The following is a 22,281-nucleotide window of genomic DNA, read 5'->3' on the forward strand; positions in this document are numbered from 1 at the left end:
TTTACTCAAAACTATCTGCTAAAGAGAATATAGTTGAATGTATGCTATTTATATATTAATATATATATCTATATTAATTATACAGAGTTAAATACTAAAAATGGAAAAGATCAAGTCATAGCATGTTCTTTCATGTGGAACACTTTCCCAGTTATAATGTAAATTTATATTCTAAAAAAGGAAAGGAAGAAATGACTAGGCTTAGCCTCAAAATATTACAAGTATACCTACTTGTTATAAGTACTTTTTATTGATCATAACTGTATTTTACAGTTTTAACCCTCTGTCTCACAATTGAATGACTTTTAAAACATGTCACCATGTGAAATGAAACTTGTTTATGTAAGTAATGCTTCATTTTTATCTTATTCTTCACGGGCTTTTAAAATATATAGTAGAAGACTTTAATAATATTTTATATATAATTTTGATGCCTCTTGCGTTTGTCTCTTGCATTTGTCTTAACATGTTATATGAATTACTTTATTAAATAATGACTGTCAAAAAGTTGGACTGTGTCATGTATGCAATTAAAAACTGTATTGCTCTTTTTGTACATGCTGTACATTTAAGTGACCCCATGGGTCTCCCAAAGTGAACCTTTAACATTCCAAAATTTTTACTGTGCATCTGTTGCTGGCGTCTAGCCTCCCACCCACACAGGCTAAGACTAACTAAATGAAGTTTATGTTAGTGCAATAAAGTACATAAAGATGAAGTAATAAAATGGGAAGATAGTTACTTTACTAGTGGGGTTGCTAAGTTAGTTTCACTGGAAGACTGTATGCATGTTTGTTAACAAAAACAGAATGTATGAGTGGAAGAATCTGAAAGTATTTTTTCAAATGGTATTTCTTACATATCTTTTTGTGTTATATATTCCAGATGGGATTTATACAGCTCAATGAGGACTTCATATTTATTGAGCCACTCAATGATACAATGGCCATAACAGGTCACCCACACCGTGTATATAGGCAGAAAAGGTCCATGGAGGAAAAAGTCACAGAGAAGTCAGCTCTTCACAGTCATTACTGTGGTATCATTTCAGGTAAATGCCTTCTCCTGAAAGAGTTTAAGTAAACATTCAATGTGAGATGACTACTTAAAAAAATATCTCTCTCATCTATTTACTAGCTTTACTTATTTATTTTTAATGTAGAATCTTTTGGTTAGTAACAATTAAATGTATCAATTATAGGATTATCTTTTAGTTTTTTATGAAGCATTACATTTTAACATCAAAAAGTAGAAACTCAAAAGGACTTTAGAGATTATCGTATAACATATCCTATACTTTTATTGAATTGTAAAGTGTTCCTCATGGGATACTCTTCACTTTACTGGAATAGAAATGACACAGATAATTCCAGATACCCTGAAACTGAATACTGTGGGCTCATAGCCTTATTTTAGTCCACCTCTATGAAAGCATCATAGACATCTCTTCACTTGGACTAGAAGCATCCTCATCTTCTCTTTCTTTCTTTTTCTTTATTTTCTTTTTCCCATCTAAAATCATTTTGGAGGTTAAAATTAGCTGCAGAATAGGAAGAAGAGTAAAGATTTATACATTTGAATTTTGTTCTCAGCATTCAAATCCCTTAAGTCTGGAACTTTTCAGAGGCTCATAAACATTCCCAACCATCAAATCCTCGGCTCTTTTTGTCTGCCAGTTCTTTACAGGAACAAAATGAGGGTGACTGTTTCATGTACTTTCTTACTTCCCTTAGGCAGAGATCTGCGGTGTTTGTAAGTATGGTGAAGAAAATGAATGATTTCTGTTACATAAGTAGGATCTGAAAGTCATAGCTAATATTCAGAAAAAAATTAAAAGTTTTCCTAGGAAAAATCTTTAGACATGGAATCCAGACATCTCAGGGTATTTACTGATTTAAGAAATATTTCCAGTTAGAATCTGAGGAAATATGAATTTATTGAAAATTTTTCAGTGTAAGGACTTTAAAATTTGACTTGCAGATTTTAAGTGCCAATGGAGCTTGTATTGAGATATCAATTCTCAAATTGATTATGCTATTTGATGCTAGATTAGATATGTGCATGGTGACAATAAGTCAAATTTTAGAGACCATAGGATGTCTATATCATCAGTTGCCTAGGGTGTTCAGATTCAGAAAAATATTATATTTCTATTTAGAATATATTTTTATCTCAAATTGATCTGTTAGTTCCGTTTTCTTTTGTAAAAACTCATGATGTCATTTTGTACAGGAATCATCATCAAAAGCAGTTGAGTCTGTCTCCACGTCACAGTATTCCATGTCCACAATCAAGCCAGTTTAAATGAGACATATCCCTCTTCTCTATTACAAACACTGTAGATATAAAGAAGATAAAATCTGCCGAACAAAAGGTGTAGCATTATGAACAAGCAAAAGAAAAGCTTCTGTATTGGGAAATGATAAAAATGACAGCAATAGTTTGGATTTAGTCCATTTAAGGAGATTGCTTTGTATGAGTTATACTGAAAATCTGCACTGTGTAACTCTGATTAATTGTTAAGTTCCAGCTGTTCTAATTACTCATGTACTCTGATGACACAAAGCAGGCTTTTTATGCCATTATGCATAGAGGAATGGTTTCGAGAAAATTCTGAATTACAGTAGGTTAATAAAGCATAAATACACAGTTCATATTTGGCAAATGTTGTGCATAAAGTTTCTGATATATATATATATATTTTTGTAGGCATGATTGTTACATATAAATGTCGACCTACTTGGGCCAAGAACTTGCATGTAAGGAGTGTTAAGCTATCATCAGCTAAATGATTTACTGAGCTTACCTATTTTCAGATGCTTTTGAAGGTTCAGAATTTTAAAATCATTTTAAAATTAGCAATCCGTGAAATAAAATATTTATTTACTGGTACTGACATGTCCAATTGTAGCCCTTCTCTTCTTATTTCAGGCTGATATATTAACAAATTAATAACATGGTCCAAATTTTGATAATGTTGTGGTATTTGCCTCTGGAAAATGAAATTATTAAGTTTGCTTGTCTTCAGCTTGGTCTTTGCACTTTCTTAATGTTTTCAAAGTTTTAGGTAGCTTATGTTTATGTGTATTGCTTACATGAATATTTTTTTCCAAACAGGGATTTTCCTGTTTTAAAAGGACTTTATTGTGTTATTGTACTAGAACATAATGTAAAGGAAGGGAAAGCACATGAGTTTGAGAGTCAGAGGCCTCAGGTTCAAGGTCCAGCTTTAGTCTCACTCCAGCCTAGGTAATCTTGAGCAATTACCATAACTTTTGAAACTTAGCTTTTTTGTTTGTAATGTAAGCACAACCTTACATGAATGTGTCACCTTACATGAATGTGGAGATAAATGACAGTTTCTATTCTCAAGAGGTGAACAATATATTATTTTAACAAACTGATAAATCAGTAATTACACCATAGTGTGATAAGAACTAAAATAGACTTAGCACACAAGATCCCAAGCTCCTGAAAATGGACAATTGAGTCTCAAAGATCAGGTAAAACTTACTAAGAGTAGAGGAAGAAAAGGGAACAGAGTCCAGGCTGAGATAGTGGACTTCGGAATCAGACTGCCTGTGTTCATATCCCTATGCTACTTCTCTCTGTGTGATCTTGGGAAGCTTACTTTATCTCTCAAAATGTCCGCTTACCATATAGAAAATGGGGATAGTGATACTTGAACCTCAAGACTGTCCTCAGAATTAAGTGACATTATGTATTAAAAATGAGAAATGTGAAGTTTTTAGTGCATGTTGTTACATGTTAATGAGGCAAGAACATTTCAGGCAGAAGGAACAGCACATGAGAAAGTATCAAGGCATGAGAAGGCATCAAGGGAGCGGAAACCAAGCTTCTGTACTTGATAAGAAACAGCCCTGGAAAAGTAGTCATGGACTAGAAACTGAAGGGACTTGTGTGCCCTGGTAAGGACTTTATCTTCAAGTGACACTATCAGTTTGTATTAACATTTTAGTATAAACACACGAGTATGTCTAAGACTCAGTAGGAAAAAAGAAGAGATTTACGGAGTTGAAGACGAAGTTTAGGCAGGATGTAGAGATCATCTGTCTCCATTCTTACAGCTGACTTACCCAGGCCACTACTGAACTAGTTCCCATACTCCATCCATAAGTATTGTGGAGATTACTGTCAGTCTGTGGTGGGCATTATAGAGAGCACACACTGAACACTGGTGAATAATTCTACATTTCTTCTCTGACTGGAAGTGTACAGTATCAACTGTGTTGTTTTTATACATGCATTTGGATACAACATGGTCTAAAGATTTAGGAGATGAAGAATGAGCTCTGCATAGTTGTATGTAATAAAACATCAAAGGGAGCAACTTAATAAAAGATTACTTCAATATGCATGTTTTTCACAGACAATGGATAACTTATATGGCAGAGTCTACTGTGAAGTTGAGATTTTTTAGAAACCTAGAATCTTCCAGGTAGCCTGTTTAAATGAAAATAAGGACACAAGAAACTGACAGATTGGGGCCATCACAGCTGTCACCAGCTGGGACACTGAGGGAAATATACTTTTCTAACTCTGTCTTACCTGATCTATCTACCACTCTTGGTACAGATAAAAAGCCTCTCATTTTATAAACTATCCCCTTCATTTTATAAACTATCCTGCTTTTACATTTCTTATATCTCCTTCTCTGTCCTTCTATGGGAATGTCTTCTTTAATTTGTTTACTCCTGAATACAGGCATTTGTCAGGAGTTCCTTTTTTTTTTTCTACTTCTTATTCCACCTACTTTCCCAGGGTGATATAATCCGAAGCCAATGTGGGTTCAGCTTTACATTGATTAATTCCAGAGTGTCTCCATTTCAATCTTTCTCCTGACTTCCATATATACATATGTAATAGTAACTTCTATTCAGATGTCCTCAAACATCTCAGACTTAGTAAATCTAAAGTTGAACCCATCAACTCTCCTCCCAAACGCCTCTTCTGATATCCTTGACTGTTTATCTAGTCACTTGAAAATTAAAAATAAACCCCCCAACCAAATCACAAGTAACAACTTAAAAAAAAAGTGTTAATCTAACCTAACCTTCTGCCTTTTCTTTCTCTAAGTCTGATTGAGTTTACTCATGATGCTGTCTACCTCCTAATATTTTGCCTGTCATCTCTTTCTACCACTCCTGTGTAATTATTATAAGAACATTTGTTTAGCCAGTCATAGTGGTGTACCTGTAGTCCTAGCTACTCGGGAGGCTGAGGTGGGAGGATCATCTGCGCCCAGGAGTTTGAGGCTGCGGTAAGCCATGATCTCACCACTGTACTCCAGCTTGAATGACAGAGTGAGACCCGATCCCATCTCTAAAAGAAACACACACACACACACACACACACACACACACACACACACACACATTTCTATAAAATGTATCATGTGCCAGTTCATGTAGTTATGTTACATGTGTTATTTTAGTTTAATGTTTTCTATAATCCTTTGAGGTAGGAGGTATTTGTATCCTCATTTCTTATTATTTAAAAAAATTTGTTATGTGTACATAGGAGGTGTATATATTTATCAGGCACATAAAATGTCTTCATATAGGTATGCATTGTGAAACAAGCACATCATGGCAAATGGGGTATCCATCCCCTCAACCACTTATGTTTTGAGTTACAAATAATCCAATTACATTATTTAAGTTATTTAAAATATACAATTATGTTATTATTGACTATAGTTACCCTATTGTGCTATCAAATAGTAGGTCTTGCTCATTTTTTCTAACTTTTTTGTACCCATTAACCATCCCCAAATCCCCTCAAACCCCTCACTACCCTTCCTAGCCTCTGCTAACCATCCTTCTACTGTTTATGTCCATAAGTTCAATTGTTTTGATTTTAGATCCCACAAATAAGTGAGACCATCCCATGTTTGTCTTTCTGTGCCTGACTTCTTTCACTTAACATAATGATCTCCAGTTCCATCCATGTTGCTGCAAATGACTGTATCTCATTCGTTTTGTGGCTGAATAATATTTCATTGTGTGTAAGCACCACATTTTCTTTATCCATTCGTCTGCTGCTGGACCCTTAGATTACTCCCAAAACTTAGCTGCTGAAAAAACAGTGCTGCAACAAACATAGAAGTGCAGATATCTCTTAGATACACTGATTTCCTTTCTTTTGGGTATATAACCAGCAATGGGATTACTGGGTAATATGGTAGCTCTATTTTAGTGTGTGAGGAACCTTCAAACTGTTCTCCATAGTGGTTGTACTAATTTACATTCCCACTAACAGTGTACAAAGGTTCCCTTTTCTCCACATCCTTGCCAGCATTTGTTGGTTGTCTTCTGAATAAAAGCCATTTTAACTGAGGCGAGATGATATCTCATTGTAGTTTTGATTTGCATTTCTCTGGTGACCAGTGATGTTGAGCACCTTTTCATGTGCCTGTTTGCCATTTGTATGTCTTCTTTTGAGAAATGCCTATTCAAATATTTTGCCTATTTTTTTTATTGGATTATGAGGTTTTTTTCCTGTAGAGTTCTTTGAGCTACTTTTATATTCTAGTTATTAAACCTTTGTCAGATGGATAGTTTGCAAATATTTTCTCCCATTCTGTGGGTTGTCTCCACTTTGTTAATTGTATCCTTTGCCTTGCAGAAGCTTTTAACTTGATATGATCCCATTTGTTCATTTTGTGCTTTGGATGCCTGTGCTTGTGGTGTATTACTCAAGAAATCTTTGCTGAGACCAATGTCCTGGAGATTTTCACCAAAGTTTTCTGGTAATAGTTTCATAGTTTGAAGTCTTAGATTTAAATCTTTAATCCATTTTGATTTGATTTTGTATATGGTGAGAGATAGGGATATAGTTTCATTCTTTTGCAAATGGATATTCGGTTTTCCCAGCACCATTTATTGATGAGATTGTCTTTTCCCTATTATATGTTCTTGGCACCTTTTCAAAATGAGTTCACTGTAGGTGTGTGGATTTGTTTCTTGGTTCTCTGTTATGTTCCATTGGTCTATGTGCCTGTTTTATGCTAGTACCGTGCTGTTCTGGTTACTGTAGCCCTTTAGTACAATTTGAAGTCAGGTAATGTGATTCCCCAGTTTTGTTCTTTTGCCAAGGATAGCTTTGTCTGTTTGGGGTCTTTTAGTGATTCTGTGTAAATTTTAGGACTGTTTTGAATCTGTAGATTGCTTTGAGTAGCACGGACATTTTAGCAATATTGATTCTTCCAACCCATGAACATGGAATATCTTTCTACTTTTGTTATCTTTTTTAATTTCCCTCATCAGTGTTTTATAGTTTTCATTATAGAGGTCTTTCACTTCTTTGGTTAATTCCTAGGTATTTAATTTTATGTGTGGCTATTGTAAATGGGGCTACATTTTAAAATTTCTTTTCACATTGTTCACTGTTGGCAAATAGAAATGCAATGATTTTGCATGTTGATTTTGTATTCTGCAACTTTACTGAATTTATGTGTTTTAATAGTTTTCTTTCATTAGGTTTTCCTAATATAGGATTATATCATCAGCAAACAAGGATAATTTGACTTCTTCCTTTCCAATTTGGATGCCCTTTGTATTTTCTCATTTGATTGCTCTAGCTAGGACTTCCAATAATATATTTAATAACAGTGGAGACAATCGGCATCCTTGTTGTGTTACAGATTTTAGAGAAAAGTCTTTCTGTTTTCCCCATTTAGTATGAAACTAGCTGTGGGTCTGTGGCATATGATTTTATTATGTTGATGTATGTTCCTTCTATCCCAAGTTTTTTGAGAGTTTTATGCTGAAGGGATGCTGAATTTTATGAAATGCTTTTTTAGCATCAATTGACATGATCATGTGATTTTATCCTTCATTCTGTTTATAAGATGTATCATGTCGACTGATTTGCAAATGTTGAACCATCCTTGCATCCCAGGGATATTTTCCAATTTGTCATGATGAAGAAACTTTCTAATGTATTGTTGCATTGTTTTCTAGTATTTTGTTGAAGATTTTACATCAGTATTTATCAGAGATATTAGCCTGTAGTATTTTTTTTTTCAATTTATATGTCTTTTTTCTGTTTGTTTGTTTGTTTTGTTTTGTTTTTTTGTATCAGGGTAATACAGGTTACCTAAAATGACTTTGGAAGTATTCCCTCCTCTTATTTTTTTTGGAATAGTTTGACTAGGATGGGTATTAGTTCTTCCTTAAATGTTTGATAGAATTCAGCAGTGAAGCCGTAGGGTCCTGGGCTTTACTTTACTGGAAGACATTTTTTTATGGCTTCAATCTTGTTACTTTCTACCTGTTCAGATTTTGATTTCTTCCTGTTTCAATCTTGGTAGGTTGTATATATCTAGGAATTTGTCCATTTCTTCTATATTTTGCAATGTATTGGCATATAGTTGCTCATAGTAGCTACTAATGATCCTTTGAATTTCTACAGTATTGGTTGTAATGTCTCCTTTTCATTTCTGATTTTATTTATTTGGACTTTCTCTCTTTTATTCTTAGTCTGGCTAAGGGTTTGTCAGTTTTGTTTAACTTTTCAAAGAAAACACCCTTCTGTTTTATTGATTTTTTTTGTATTTTTTATTTCAATTTCATTTATTTCTGCTCTGATCTTTATTATTTCTTTTATTCTAGTTTTAAGTTTGGTTTGTTCTTGCTATTCTCGTTATCTAAGATGCATTGTTAGGTTTTTTGAGATTTTCCTTTTTTTTTTTTTTTTGATGTAGGCACTTATAGTTATAAACCTCCCCTTGAGTACTGCTTTTGCTGAATCCCAAAGGTTTTCATGTGTTTTGTTTTCATTATCTTTGTTTTAAGAAATTTTCCAATTTCTTTCTCACTTTCTTCATTGACCCACTGGTCATTGAGAAGCATATTGTTTAATTTCCATGTATTTTCATAATTTCCAAAATTCTATCTTGTTATCAATTTCTAGTTTTATTCCATTTTGGTTAGAGAAGATGTTTGATATTATATTACTTCATTTTTTGGAATGATTTAATGCTTTTTTTAAAGATGTAACATATGATCTTTCCTTGAGAATGATCCACATGCTGAGGAAAAGAATGCGTATTCTGCAGCTCTTGGTTAAAATGTTCTGTAAATTTTTATTAGAGTCCTTTGGCCTATAGTGCAGATTAAATCTGATATTTCTTGGTTGATTTTCTGTCTGGAAGATGTGTCCAGTGCTTAAAGTGGGATGTTGAAGTCTCCAGCTTTTATTTTAATGTGGCCTATTCTCTCTCAATAGCTCTGATAATATTTTCTTTATATATATGAGTGTTGGTTGCATATATATTTAAAATTGTTATATCCTCTTGTTGAATGGACCCCTTTATCATTATATAGTGACCTTCTTTGTCTTTTATAGTTTTTGTTTTGAAATCTATTTTGTCTTATATAAATATAGCAACTCCTGCTGTTTTTTTGGTTTTTATTGGCATGGAATATCTCTTTCCAATCTTTTATTTTCAGTCTATATGTCTCTTTATAGGTGAAGTGTGTTTCTTGTAGGCAACAGATCAATGGGTCTTGGTTTTTCATCTGTTTAGCTACTTCATGTCTTTTGATTAGATAGTTTAGTCCATTTACATTTAATGTTATTATTGATCAACAAGGACTTACTCTTGCCATTTTGTTATTTGTTTTCTGGTTGTTTTGTGGTCTTATCTTCCTTGTTTCTTTTCTTCCTGTATTCCTCTAGCAAAGGTGATTTTCTCTGATGATATGACTTAGTTTCTTGCTTTTTATTCTCTGTGTATCCATTATATGTTTTTGGGTTTGAGGTTACCATGAGGTTGCAAATACTATCTTATAAACCATTATTTTAATCTGATAACATCTTAATAGTATTTCCATAAATAAACAAGCATAAAGAAATCCAACAAAAACTCTCTGCCTTAACTTCATACTCCAACTTTTTAACCTTTTTTTGTTTCTATTTATATCTTATTGTACTATCTCTTCAAAAGTTTGTATAGTTATCAGTTTTGATTGTTTCTTTGTTTAGTCTCTTAAATTAGGATAAAAGTAGTTTGCACACCACAGTAACAGTGTTATAATATTCTGTGTTTTCCTGCATACTTAGTATTACCAGTGAGTTTTGTACCTTCAGGTGATTATTTATTGCTCATTAATGTTCTTTTCTTTCTGAATGAAGTACTTCCTTTATCATTTTTTGTAGGACAGTTCTGGTATTGCTGAAATCCCTCAGTTTTTGTTTGTGTGGGAAGGTCTTTATTTTTCCTTCATGTTAGAAGGGTATTTTTGCCAGATATACTATTCAAGGGGAAATTTTTTTTTCCTTCAGCACTGTACATGTCACACCACTCTCTCCTGGCTTGTAAGCTTTCCACTGCTGCCAGTGTATTGGAGCTCAATTGTATGTTTTTTGTTTCTTTTCTCTTGCTGGTTTTAGGATTCTTTCCCTATCCTTAACGTTTGAGATTTTGATTATTAAATGCCTTGAGGTAGTCTTCTTTGAGTTAAATCTGCTTGGTGTTCTATAACCTTTTTGTACTTGGATATTGGTATCTTTGTCTAGGTTTGGGAAGTTCTCTGTTATTTCTTTGTAAAAACTTTCTGCCTCTATCTCTTTTTCTACCTCTTCTTTAAGGCCAATAACTCTTAGATTTGCCCTTTTGAGGCAATTTTCTAGATCCTATAGGTTTGCTTCAGTGTTTTTTATTCTTTTTTGTTTTGTCTCCTCTGACTGTGTATTTTCAAATAGACTGTCTTCAAGATCACTAATTCTTTTTTTTGCTTGTTCAATTCTGCTATTACAAGACTGTGATTCACTCTTCAATATGCAAATTGCATTTTTCAACTCCAGAATTCCTGCTTGAGTCCTCTTAATTATTTCAAGTTCACTTGGTGTTCTGTCCCTCTGTGGCTCTGCTGGTACCTGAAGCCAGTAAGTCTCAAAGGTTTACCCAAAGTCCTCGATGTAGTATCTGGGTGTCACTGCTGGCTATTCAGGGCTTTTCAGTTAGCAGGTGGAAAACATTGCCAGGACTAGGTTCTTTTCTTCAAGGCAGTGGGTTCCCTTCTGGCCTAGGGGATGTCTAGAAATGTCTTTTGGGAGCTAGGACCTAGAATGGAGACCTCACAACTCTAACTGGCGCCCTATCTTGCTGTGGCTGTGCTGATATCATAGATGTAAGACAAAGTCTTCCCCACATTTCCCTCTTCCCACCTCAAGCAGAAGGAGGGAGTCTCTTTGGAGCCACCAGCTATGCAGCCTGAGGTTAGGGGAGGGGTGATGCCAGAACTTCCTTGGCTATCCCAGTTGGTGTCTCAGTATACTGTGTGTATCTCCTAGTCCACTGTCTCTAGGACTTGCCTAAGAGTTGCAGTCCTTATGGCCTAACTGCCTTTCAAATTTTCTTGGAGACTCAGAGTGCTGTAGCCTTCAGTATCGAGGTTTACAGGCACTCAGTTTCTTACCAGTGGGATTGCTGATTCCCCTCTGGCTAAGGCTGATTTAAATGCTCTCTCTGTGATGGGTGTTAGCTGAGTTTGATCTGGTTTTCCTTTCTGCTCTAACAGGGCCGCACTGAGATCACTGCCTCACAATTGCTCTGTTCTCCGTCTCCCAGCACCCGGAGATACTCTCTGCATCACTCTGCAACTGCTGAGGTGGGGGAGGGGTGGTATCAGCAATTCAGCACTGTTTTTTTCTATCTTCAGTGCTTTTTTCAGCGATATGAAGTTAAAACCAGGTATTATGAGTGCTCACGTGATTTTCAGTTTTTGTGAAGGTATTTTTTTTCTTCTTCTGTAGATGGTTAACTTGGTGTCCTTGCAGTGGGGACAATTGGTGAAGCATTCTATTCCACCATTTTGCTCTGCCCTCCCTGTTCTCATTTTATAGGAAAAAAAAAAAAAAAAAGACAAGGGAAACTGAAAGATTGTAAATAAACACACAAGGGATGATGTGATTCCCAGTATGCCATTTTGCATACCAAGAGACCCTGGACCCTTGACTCTACAGCCAATTTATATATTGCTTGGATTACTGCAGTTTATTGCCTTCTCTGTGTCTTCTTGATTTCAGTCTAACCCTCTCATAACCCAGTTTCCAATTTTTTTAAAAGGTGCATTTGATAATATTCTTTTCTGGGATTCTTCACACCTTCAGAGTAAAATTCATACTCTTCAGCTAAGCACACAACAACCTGAATATGGTAAGTAGATTAAGTGCACCAAAATCACCTGGGGATTAGAGTTAAAATGAAGATTTCTGGATCCCATCCACATGCACTAAGTCAGAGTTACTGAGGCCGGGACCCAAGAGAATCAGCATTTTAAACATGGACCCCGAAATGTGATTCTTCTTCATATTTAGAGAAACATCTGAGTTTATAGAGGTCTTTTATTTCTATTCCTATGTACCATACTCCTTCCTGTCTCTGAGTCTCCTGGTTTTCTTCAAAACTTTCTCCTCTTTTCCTTTAATCTTCTCATCCTCCAAGACTTAGTGCCTTAGGGAAGTCCTTCTGAATCCCCCTGGATGCTACTTTCCCTTAGCGTTTCCAAGCTATTGCTTTGTAGTGCTACCATTGCATTTTGTGCATGTGGTGTTACACACTAGGGGGCCTAATAAAATGCTGGACATAAGGTTTCTTCACATTAATTCCATGAATATTATTTACTGCATGCCATACACTGGACACAAAATATGAGTAAAATCAGCCTCTAAAGACAAAAATGTGGGAAGACACAATCTTCTTTGTGAAACCTAAGACAGTAAGATGACATTTCAATGATAGGAAAGATAAACAATGCTTGTAAACACTTTGAGGAAGAATTATTATTTGTTTCCACTAATTATTATTTGGACAATGATTATACAGAGCCTTACTCTGTTAAGAGTTGAGATAAATACATTTTTTCCAACAGATCTTTTGCTATCCAGTTGTATGTATTTGTATGAGTCACTTCTCTGCCAATTGGAGTACATACTCATGATTCTGAGATTCATTTACATGATTTCTAATGAGTCTAAAGTTGTAAAATTGTTGTATTTTATTATCTCATTTTCTAAATCTGCATGGTTTTCTCTTATCTGCTGCAGCTCATCGCTCAGGACCCTAAGTCTCAGCTCTGAATGAGAACTAACCCTTTTTCTATCTCCTATAATGCCAGCTCCATGCCCTAATTTGTCTCTTCTGTGACCTCCATGAGGTTATCCCAGTGATACTTACTGTGAATGAGATGGTCACTGTAGTGATATATTTTATACGTTTATAGCTTTCTATTTTATAGCCTTCTAGAATGGAGTCCAGTTTTCTTTTACAAAGGAAAGCATCTTTCAAGGAAGAGATTTTCATGCGGGCTGTGGCATTATTAGATTGCTTAAACATTGCAGTAACAAAATAGTTGCTGTAGGAATTTTCTTGAGTTCTGAATATCAAAAAATAGTTTCAATATGACCAGTGATTATTTACTGTAGGTTTTAGTAAATATTATTTGATAATCAAAATGTAATAGTTTGTTAAAAGCAAAATTTTTAATGAGAGCATAGAGTATATATCTAGGTGTACCTTTAAACCCATGTAAGTGTGCATGTTCCCATTTAGAGATCAAATAAATATAAAGATTAATTTCCATCTTAAAAATGTCATCCTAATAGCTAACATATTTCACATTTAATATATGAATTACACATTGCAATAAGCAAGTTCCATATACATGCTCACATATTCCTATTCATATATAATTTTTATCTATACAACAAATAAGTAGAAAAGTAAGTTTTTGTCCCACAGTCCCAAAGCTAGTAAGTTGCAAATCCAAGATTTTTATCTATGCATTTTGACTCCAAAGAATTGGTTTAACATCCCCCAGAAATGTTATCTTCCAATGTCCATCTAAGCTCTCTATACTTCGTCTAGATTCTAGCCTACAGGATGAAGGAAGGAAAGTAGGAGACAAGTGATTTTCTTTTAAAGAGTGACCAAAAGTTGTACATACTAGTTCTGTTCAAATTCCATGTTTTACAACTCAGTGACGTAATTACACTCAGTTGAATAGTAGACTGAGAAATGTTTCTGGGTACATAGCCACACATCTGACCAGAAAGTAGTGGTTGGGTGGGGATGTGGTTAGGGAATTTTTTATTCCTAAAAGTAAGAAAGGGAGAATGGATACTGATGGACACTTAATAGTCTCTACTACAGCATCTTATCCAGCATCTGAGGACAAGAAGGTGATAGCTGGGAGAAAGTAAGAGAAAATGTGCAAAAGTGCTAAATAGAAGGAGGTGTCTCTTTTTAGTTATTGGATGTATCCAAATTAATCTCATTTGCTCGGCAGAAGTTGACACTGGTGAGGACCTGTCACTTGTCACAGGCGGTGGCGGTGAATATGTGATGGATAATACTCAGATTCTCATTTCCCTTCAGCCAATTATATATCCATTACAAAGGATGATGTTGAAAGTATGTGTGTGTGTTGTTGTGTTATATATTAATTATTATATATAAATATTAATTTATCTCTTGGTTTCTTTTTCTTTCCTTTCTTTTTTTCAAGATGGAGTCTCAGTCTGCCACCCAGGCTGGAGTGGCATTGTCGCGATCTTGGCTTTATTATATAAATTATATATATAAAATATTAATATTAATTAATATAAATTAATATTAATATATATACACATGTATATATGTTAGAACATAAGTATATACACACATAATATATAAATAACATATGTATGCATAGTTGTGTGTGTGTGTGTATATATATATATATATATGATCAATTTGGTCTTTGGTATTAACCTCTGGTACTGAATCTGGATCCATAAAGTTTACTTTTAACTATAGTGATTCTGATTCAGATGGCTAGTATTGTTTTTGTCATCTTGCATTGCCTTGTTATATGATATAAATAAGGAATATTTGCATTAATTGTTATAACACTTCAGTTAACTTTGTTAACTGATTATATATGATAGTTGAGTAAAACTGGATTTATTACATAATTTTAAAATCTGTGTCATTGCTAGAAAAAATGAGAAACGGTAACTTATGGGGATAGTCTAGATAAGATTAGTTTCCAGCAATAGTGGTGGGATCCAGTTCTTATTAGATCACAGAGTTGACAGGTGGGCATAGAAGTCATAATACAAATTAAACAGTAGGTCAAGAATCCAAGAGATAAGGCTGGAAACAGTGGCTCACACCTGTTATCCTAGCACTTTGGGATGCCGAGGCAGGTGGATCATCTGAGGTCAGGAGTTCAAGACCAGACTGGCCAACATGGCAAAACCCTGTCTCTACAAAAACTGCAAAAATTAGCCAGGCATTGTAGTGCATGCCTGTAATCCCAGCTACTTAAGAGGCAGAGGCAGGAGAATCACGTAAACCCAGGAGGCAGAGGTTGAAGTAAGCCAAGATCGCGACACTGCACTCCAGCCTGGGTGGCAGACTGAGACTCCATCTTAAAAAAAAAAAAAGAAAGAAAAAAAAAGAAAAAGAAACCAAGAGATAAATTAATTCTGTAAACATGAAAAGATGTTAGAGGTCAAAGCATGGTAGGATATGTGGTTAGTAGGATAGGATAGGATAGGATAGGATAGGATAGGATAGGATAGAATAGAATAGACTAGACAAGCTAAAACCAAGGCACCTGGAATAAGACTCAATTTATCAGAAACCAAAAAGATAGATTAGAACTGTGAGAACACATATCCTGAATTCAAAACAAAGTTAGAGACATACAGGGAATCATGACTAATTGAATATACATGTTTCACTTCACTCTTGAACAGACTTCACTGAATTTATATTAAATAGTAAAGAAATACAAAGGTGTCAGTCAACAGTGCAAGTTGTGGAAAGATGATAGCAGCTTAGAGACATCAACAGAATATGATAAATGGCAAGGAGAGGAGCAAGTGATAGCTGATTTAACAATATACCATGGAGATTATTCTTCAACTGTAGAAAATTCTTAAACTTGATTGAATTGTACATGTGAATGGCTGCGTAATGTGGCATGTAAGTTACCCTCAATAAAACTGTTATAATTGTAAATTTATTATTGAAGCACCATGGGCATACAGAAAATTCCAGAAACAATATGTTCAACTGCTGAATTTTCCCAGTGTGAACATAACCGATAGCTACTGGAATCAGACTATAGAGAATACCTAGGAATTCAACTTATAAGGGACATGAAGGACCTCTTCTAGGAGAATTACAAACTACTGCTCAAGGAAATAAGAGAGGACACAATCACATGGGGAAAAAAATCATGCTCATGGATGGGAAGAATTGATATTGTGAAAATGGCCATACTGCCTAAAGTAATTTATAGATTCAATGCTATTCCTATCAAGCTTCCATTGACTTTCTTCACAGAATTAGAAAAAAACTACTTTAAGTTTCATATGGAACCAAAAATAGCTGGTATGGCCAAGACAAGCAAAAAGAAGAAAACTGGAGGCATCACACTACCTGACTTCAAACTACTACAAGGCTACAGTAACCAAAACAGCATGGTACTGGTACCAAAACAGATAAAGAGACAAATGGAACAGAACAGCGACCTCAAAAATAATACCACGCATCTATAACCATCTGATCGTCGACAAACCTGACAAAAACAATCAGTGGTGAAAGTATTCCCTGTTTAATACATGGTGCTGGGAAAACTAGCCATATGCAGAAAACAGAAACTGGACCCCTTCCTTACACCTTATACAAAAATTAACTCGAGATAGATTAAAGACTTAAATGTAAAGCCCAAAACCATAAAAACCCTAGAAGAAAACTTAGGCAACACCATTCAGGACATAGGCATGGGCAAAGAATTCATGACTAAAACACCAAAAGCAATTTCAACAAAAGCCACAATCGACAAATGGGATCTAATTAAACTGAAGAGCTTCTGCATAGCAAAAGAAACTATCATCAGAGTGAACAGGCATCCAACAGATTGGGAGAAAATTTTTGCAATCTAGACATCTGACTAAGGGCTAATATCCAGAATCTACAAGGAACTTGAACAAATTTACAAGACAAAACAACAACAAACAACCCCATCAAAAAGTGGCCAAAAGGTACGAACAGACACTTCTCAAAAGAAGACATTTATGCAGCCAACAGACTGCTATAGCACATGTATACCTATGTAACAAACCTGCACGTTCTGCACATGTATCCCAGAACTTGAAGGAAAAAAAAAAGAAGGAAAAGAAAATTACAACACCACAGATATCTCCCTTGTGCCATGCCCAGGCTCTAATTTCTCCTACCCTAAGATATTCACTGAGTTTGTTTTTAAGAGCATTTCTTCTCAGGTTTTGATGTGTCTTTAAATGGAATCATACTACCTAATCTTTTGTACTTGGCTTCTTTCCATCAGTATTATGTGGATGAACCTCATTATTTGTAAGGTTCTTCCATAGTTTCACATGTTACAGCAGCTGGTTCCTTTTCATTGCTATATAGTGTTCCATTACATGAATATTCTAACATTTCTTTATCCATATACTATTGATGATTATTTGAATTTTAAAAATAATTTTAAAAATAAGGATGTGTGGGGCAGTCACTTCAGGCACTTCTTTCAAGTAGACCTTTATTTTGCCATTGGTGTCAAAAAGAAGATTGTAGTGTCTTTTATTTATTGAGTTATTTTGTTTATATTGGAGCTCTTTGCTAGAAATCTAACTAATGTGATCTTATTATAATAGTTTGTACATGAGATTTGTATGCATTTCTGATGGCTGTATGTTTTAGATCATTGATTAATGGGTATGCAAATATTCAACTTCAGTAGACACTGCAAACTAGGTTTTCAAAGTGTTTATCCCAGTTTAATCTCTCAGTATGTATGCATATGATACTTCTATTTGTTCCCACAGTCTTGTCAGCACTTGATATAGTCAGTCTTTAATTTTAGCTTATTCCAGGGATTTTAATTTATTTAATGTATTTTGGCTTTAATTTGTATTTATTTGAAGACCAGTGATATTAGACATTGTCCCATGATAATTAGGCATTTAGATATCCTATTGTGAGAAATGGTTGTTCAAGTTCTGCCCATTTTTCAATTAGACTGTCATTGATTTAGAATAGCTCTTTATTTCTTTATTCTGGAAAGTATTGAACTATCTCCTCTCACAGGGTGGCATGACTTCCGCTGTGATAGTGACATGTTTTAATTAATGGAATTTCTTAGTTTTTATGTAGGCAAACCTATACATGTTTTTTGTTTGTGGTTTCTGCTTTGATTTGGCTTCATTTGAGGAATCTGTATTCCCCAGCAGTTATAACTTCTGTAAGATCTTGATGGAAAGTGGAGCAGAATCCTTTGTAATTCATGAATAGTAATTTAGTAATCAGGGGCACCTGCTTGAAATTAGGATGTGTGGGGCAGTCACTTCAGGCACTTCTTTCAACTAGACTTTTATTTTGCCATTGGCATCAAAAAGAAGATTGTAGTGTCTTTTATTTATTGAGTTATTTTGTTTATATTGGAGCTCTTTGCTAGAAATCTAACTAATGTGATCTTATTATAAGCCATCAACAACTCTGGAAGGTAGGTGTTATTGTTATCCATTTTACAGATAAGGAAACTCAGGCTGACTGGGTGATGTTAGTTTGCTAAAATGGCAGAGCTAGTAAGTGGGAGAAATTCAGTCTGCCTCATTCTAAAGTGATACTTCAAAGCCAAATGCCCTTTAAGATTTTATATGCGTTGGGAACTTATTTGTTGCTCGTTATTAAATATGGTTAATATTATTCACTTTGCCAATATGAAGGTGCATTGAAAAATTCAATTCTCTGTTGCAGATAAAGGAAGACCTAGGTCTAGAAAAATAGCAGAAAGTGGAAGAGGGAAACGATACTCATACAAATTACCTCAAGAATACAACATAGAGACTGTAGTGGTTGCAGACCCAGCAATGGTTTCCTATCATGGAGCAGATGCAGCCAGGAGATTCATTCTAACCATCTTAAATATGGTAGGCAAACTTTAAAGTGCGCTTGGAATTTTTTCAAGAAAACTCTAAGGAAGACGTGTGAGTATTTATAATAATGAAGTTCTTTAAAATTAACTCTTATTATTCCTTTCTTCTTATTGTCATCAGGGTTAAAAAAAAATACTTTAGGTATACAAAATGATCCATCTCAAAAGCAATATTCAAAATAAAAATTAACATATTGGCTAAAAAAGGAAATACACCCTTCTTGTTAATTTTGATGGTGGGGACAAACCTCTTTCCTATGTTTAGTCTTTCTCTCTTTTTTTTGGTTACTGTTCTTTCCCTTTTTTTTTTTTTTTTTTTTTTTTAAATATTTCTAGCCCTATTTTGTATTTATTTATTATTTATTTATTTATTTTGTTCGGTACATAGTAGAATGTATATTATTTTATGCGGGTTAGATTAAGATATTTTGATAGAGGCATAAATTTTGGCGTGAAATTATCATGAATATTTTAATATATGTTTATATTACATGGCCCCACAAAAGGACCATAGGTTAATTTAATGGATGTGATTATAAAAATGAATTGTCAGTAATCCACTTGAGCTATTATATAGGTCTGTAAAATGAATGCTTCAGATATGATTCTAGTTTGATGGGAGCTAAAATTTTAACCAACTAAATCACAGGATGACTAACTTGGAGTGATTTTATTTTCCTGATTGTAGAAATCCGTAGCTATCTCATCGCCTCTTAGATTTTCATGCAATATTCCTTTAAGGATTATTTGCCTACTTACCTTTGGAACTTTTTTACAAAAAAAAAAAAAAAAAAAAAAAAAAAGAGGAGCAAATCCTAGGGTATCTATCATGTTAGGGGAATGCTTTTTTACAAAATTGATCTTTGGACTTAATTGCATACTCTGTTGGGCAAAACCTCATTCAAGGGAAGAATTTCCGGAAGCGTTGTAGTGAAGGAGTGATTCTTTTTTACAAGAGAATAAGAGAAATAAATGTTGAAGGCAATGTCCATTTATAAGCTCAAAATTACCATTTTAAGAACAGCTTTGAGTGGTAATGATAAATATAGCTCCATTTTTTACTAATCTTTGCTATCATTTGGCTGGTTTTTTTCTTGGAGAACATGAGTGTTTTTTATTACTTTAGATTATTTCTGTCCATATTTCCAGTTACCTTCTGGGAGCACTCCTCTGAATGGGATATATGGTAGATTAACACTGCCTAACACCAGTCTTTTCTAAGTTAGAAATATCTCTGAAAGCATGGGGTTTGATGTAACAAAAAATTGCTTTGGCAAGCTTTTTTTTTTTTTTTTTTTTTAAGATTTCTCAAATAAATTGAGCTTCTCCACGTATGGCCTTGAGAAAAATTAATGACGACTTTTCAGTTTAATTTAGGATTTTTATTTTTATTTTTATTGTTTTTTAGGTTTAACCTTTTCCAACACAAGAGTTCTGGGTGTGCAGGTCAATCTCCGGGTGTGATAAAGCCTTATTTCTGCTCCATGAAAACTCCAAGTAAGAAAGTCTTGAGTTTTTAATTAAATTAAATGGGTGAGAAATTTTGTTCAGAAACTTTTAAGTAAAGGAAATGTTAAGGATGTACTTAAAAATCTGGAAATATCCATTGAATCACTTAAAGTATACATAAAACTGGCCTTTAGTTTGGGTTAACTGGGTCCCAATCTTATTTTAAAAATAGGATATTGTTAGTTTCCAAGAATCCTGAAACACAAATCTTAACTTTCCAAAGTATAATTTTAAGAAGTCATTTTAAGTGACAGTTTTATTCTATCATTTAGATGTGTACTTTTAACACTTTTTATTTATTTTAAATGGGAACTATTCCATGGGATCATTTTGATATGCTGCTTAACTGGCACTTTAGAAAATGTTGTTCTACATAGAAAATGTTGTTCTTAAGTTGTAGAAACAACAAGTTATTTTAGTCTAAAAGTTCCACATTCTTAATTGAACCTCTCTGCTTTTTCAGAATACCATTAAACAGATTTTGTAGTTATTACACCTTCACAATGCTTTAAGCTTTTAAGCTCAGAGTAAATCAAACCTGAATGTCTTCCAGGTCCTAATTAATGTTATGGTCAGCAGTTTGCTTTAGTAATTCAAGAGTGCCTTTGTTATTTGTTTTTTTGTTTGTTTGTTTTGTTTTGTTTTTGTATATACCTAAGAATAATACGCCTTGTGATGAAATCTGTTATTTTGCAGCCAGATCTGTATATTGGGCATCATGGAGAAAAAATGCTAGAGAGTTTTTGTAAGTGGCAACATGAAGAATTTGGCAAAAAGAATGATATACATTTGGAGATGTCAACAAGCTGGGGGGAAGACATGAATTCAGTGGATGCAGCTATACTTATAACAAGGTAAATTTTCCAAAGCCAATTAAATGACATTCCTAATTCAATTATTGCACTGTTAATCCCATTAATCCCTTAATAGATAATGTTTTTATTTCAGATTTCATGTTTCAAAAATGATTTTGGCATAATGGTGTTAGTCATCTCCCTCAATTCATAGTAACAGATTTGTAAACAGCTAGATATTGGATGGCATATTGACAAAACATTTGGTTAGTTAATTCTAAAAAATTACCCTAAATTTTTGAGCTCAAAGGCATAGTCATTAATGATAAGCTAAAACTATGGTGAATTTTGTTGTAAGTTCAAAATTATGAACCTAGACTGTATGTTTTTCAGTCATCACCATATAAAGTAACCTAATATGTTAAATTCAGCAATTGAAAACCTTTCTGGCTCCATGTGAGAAACAATTTCAATTAAGTCTCTGACTAATTATAAGCTACATTGTGAATGTACTACTAAAAAATATTTTAATACAGCATTAGGTATAATATGTAAATAAATGTAAGTGAAATAATGAGCAACAATATGCTCTATATGATTAATATGTTTAATAATCATACATAATTGGTTTGTCTTGCTTAAAGTTGGTAAAAATAAGTAATTCATTGTGAACTAGCAATTTAATTTTAGTCATCAAAAGTGTTAGCATTTCACATCACAGAAAGCACAGTAGTGTAATTACATATGATTTTCTGAAATGAAATCATTGAAATCATTGCAATTTCTTATAATTAATACTAAAGGCAAATAATTCATAAAATTGAAAAATCTCTAGGCAAGAACACAATTGGACTTCTACTTTCAGCTAAGTAGGTATAACTGATATTGAACTTCTGCAATAAGCAACATAACATTGGAAAATAAGAAGCCACTGCTTTTAGTCACTGGAGAATGAACAGTGTAAGACTGCAATTCCTGAAAGAAGGGGAATTTAT

General features: G+C 34.0%; 1 protein-coding gene across 1 annotated transcript in view; it reads left to right on the forward strand.

Annotated features, from left to right (window-relative positions):
• ADAMTS19 (ADAM metallopeptidase with thrombospondin type 1 motif 19) overlaps positions 1-22,281 on the forward strand; it is a 271,163-nt gene that overhangs the window by 46,420 nt on the left and 202,462 nt on the right. The window contains 5 exon segments of the mRNA XM_017874729.1: positions 886-1,051; positions 18,806-18,980; positions 20,392-20,416; positions 20,418-20,443; positions 21,152-21,346. Coding sequence (XP_017730218.1) covers positions 886-1,051; positions 18,806-18,980; positions 20,392-20,416; positions 20,418-20,443; positions 21,152-21,346 — 587 coding nt within the window.

Source organism: Rhinopithecus bieti, unplaced genomic scaffold, assembly GCF_001698545.2.
Source record: "Rhinopithecus bieti isolate Rb0 unplaced genomic scaffold, ASM169854v2 scaffold_8035, whole genome shotgun sequence".
NCBI lineage: Eukaryota > Metazoa > Chordata > Mammalia > Primates > Cercopithecidae > Rhinopithecus > Rhinopithecus bieti.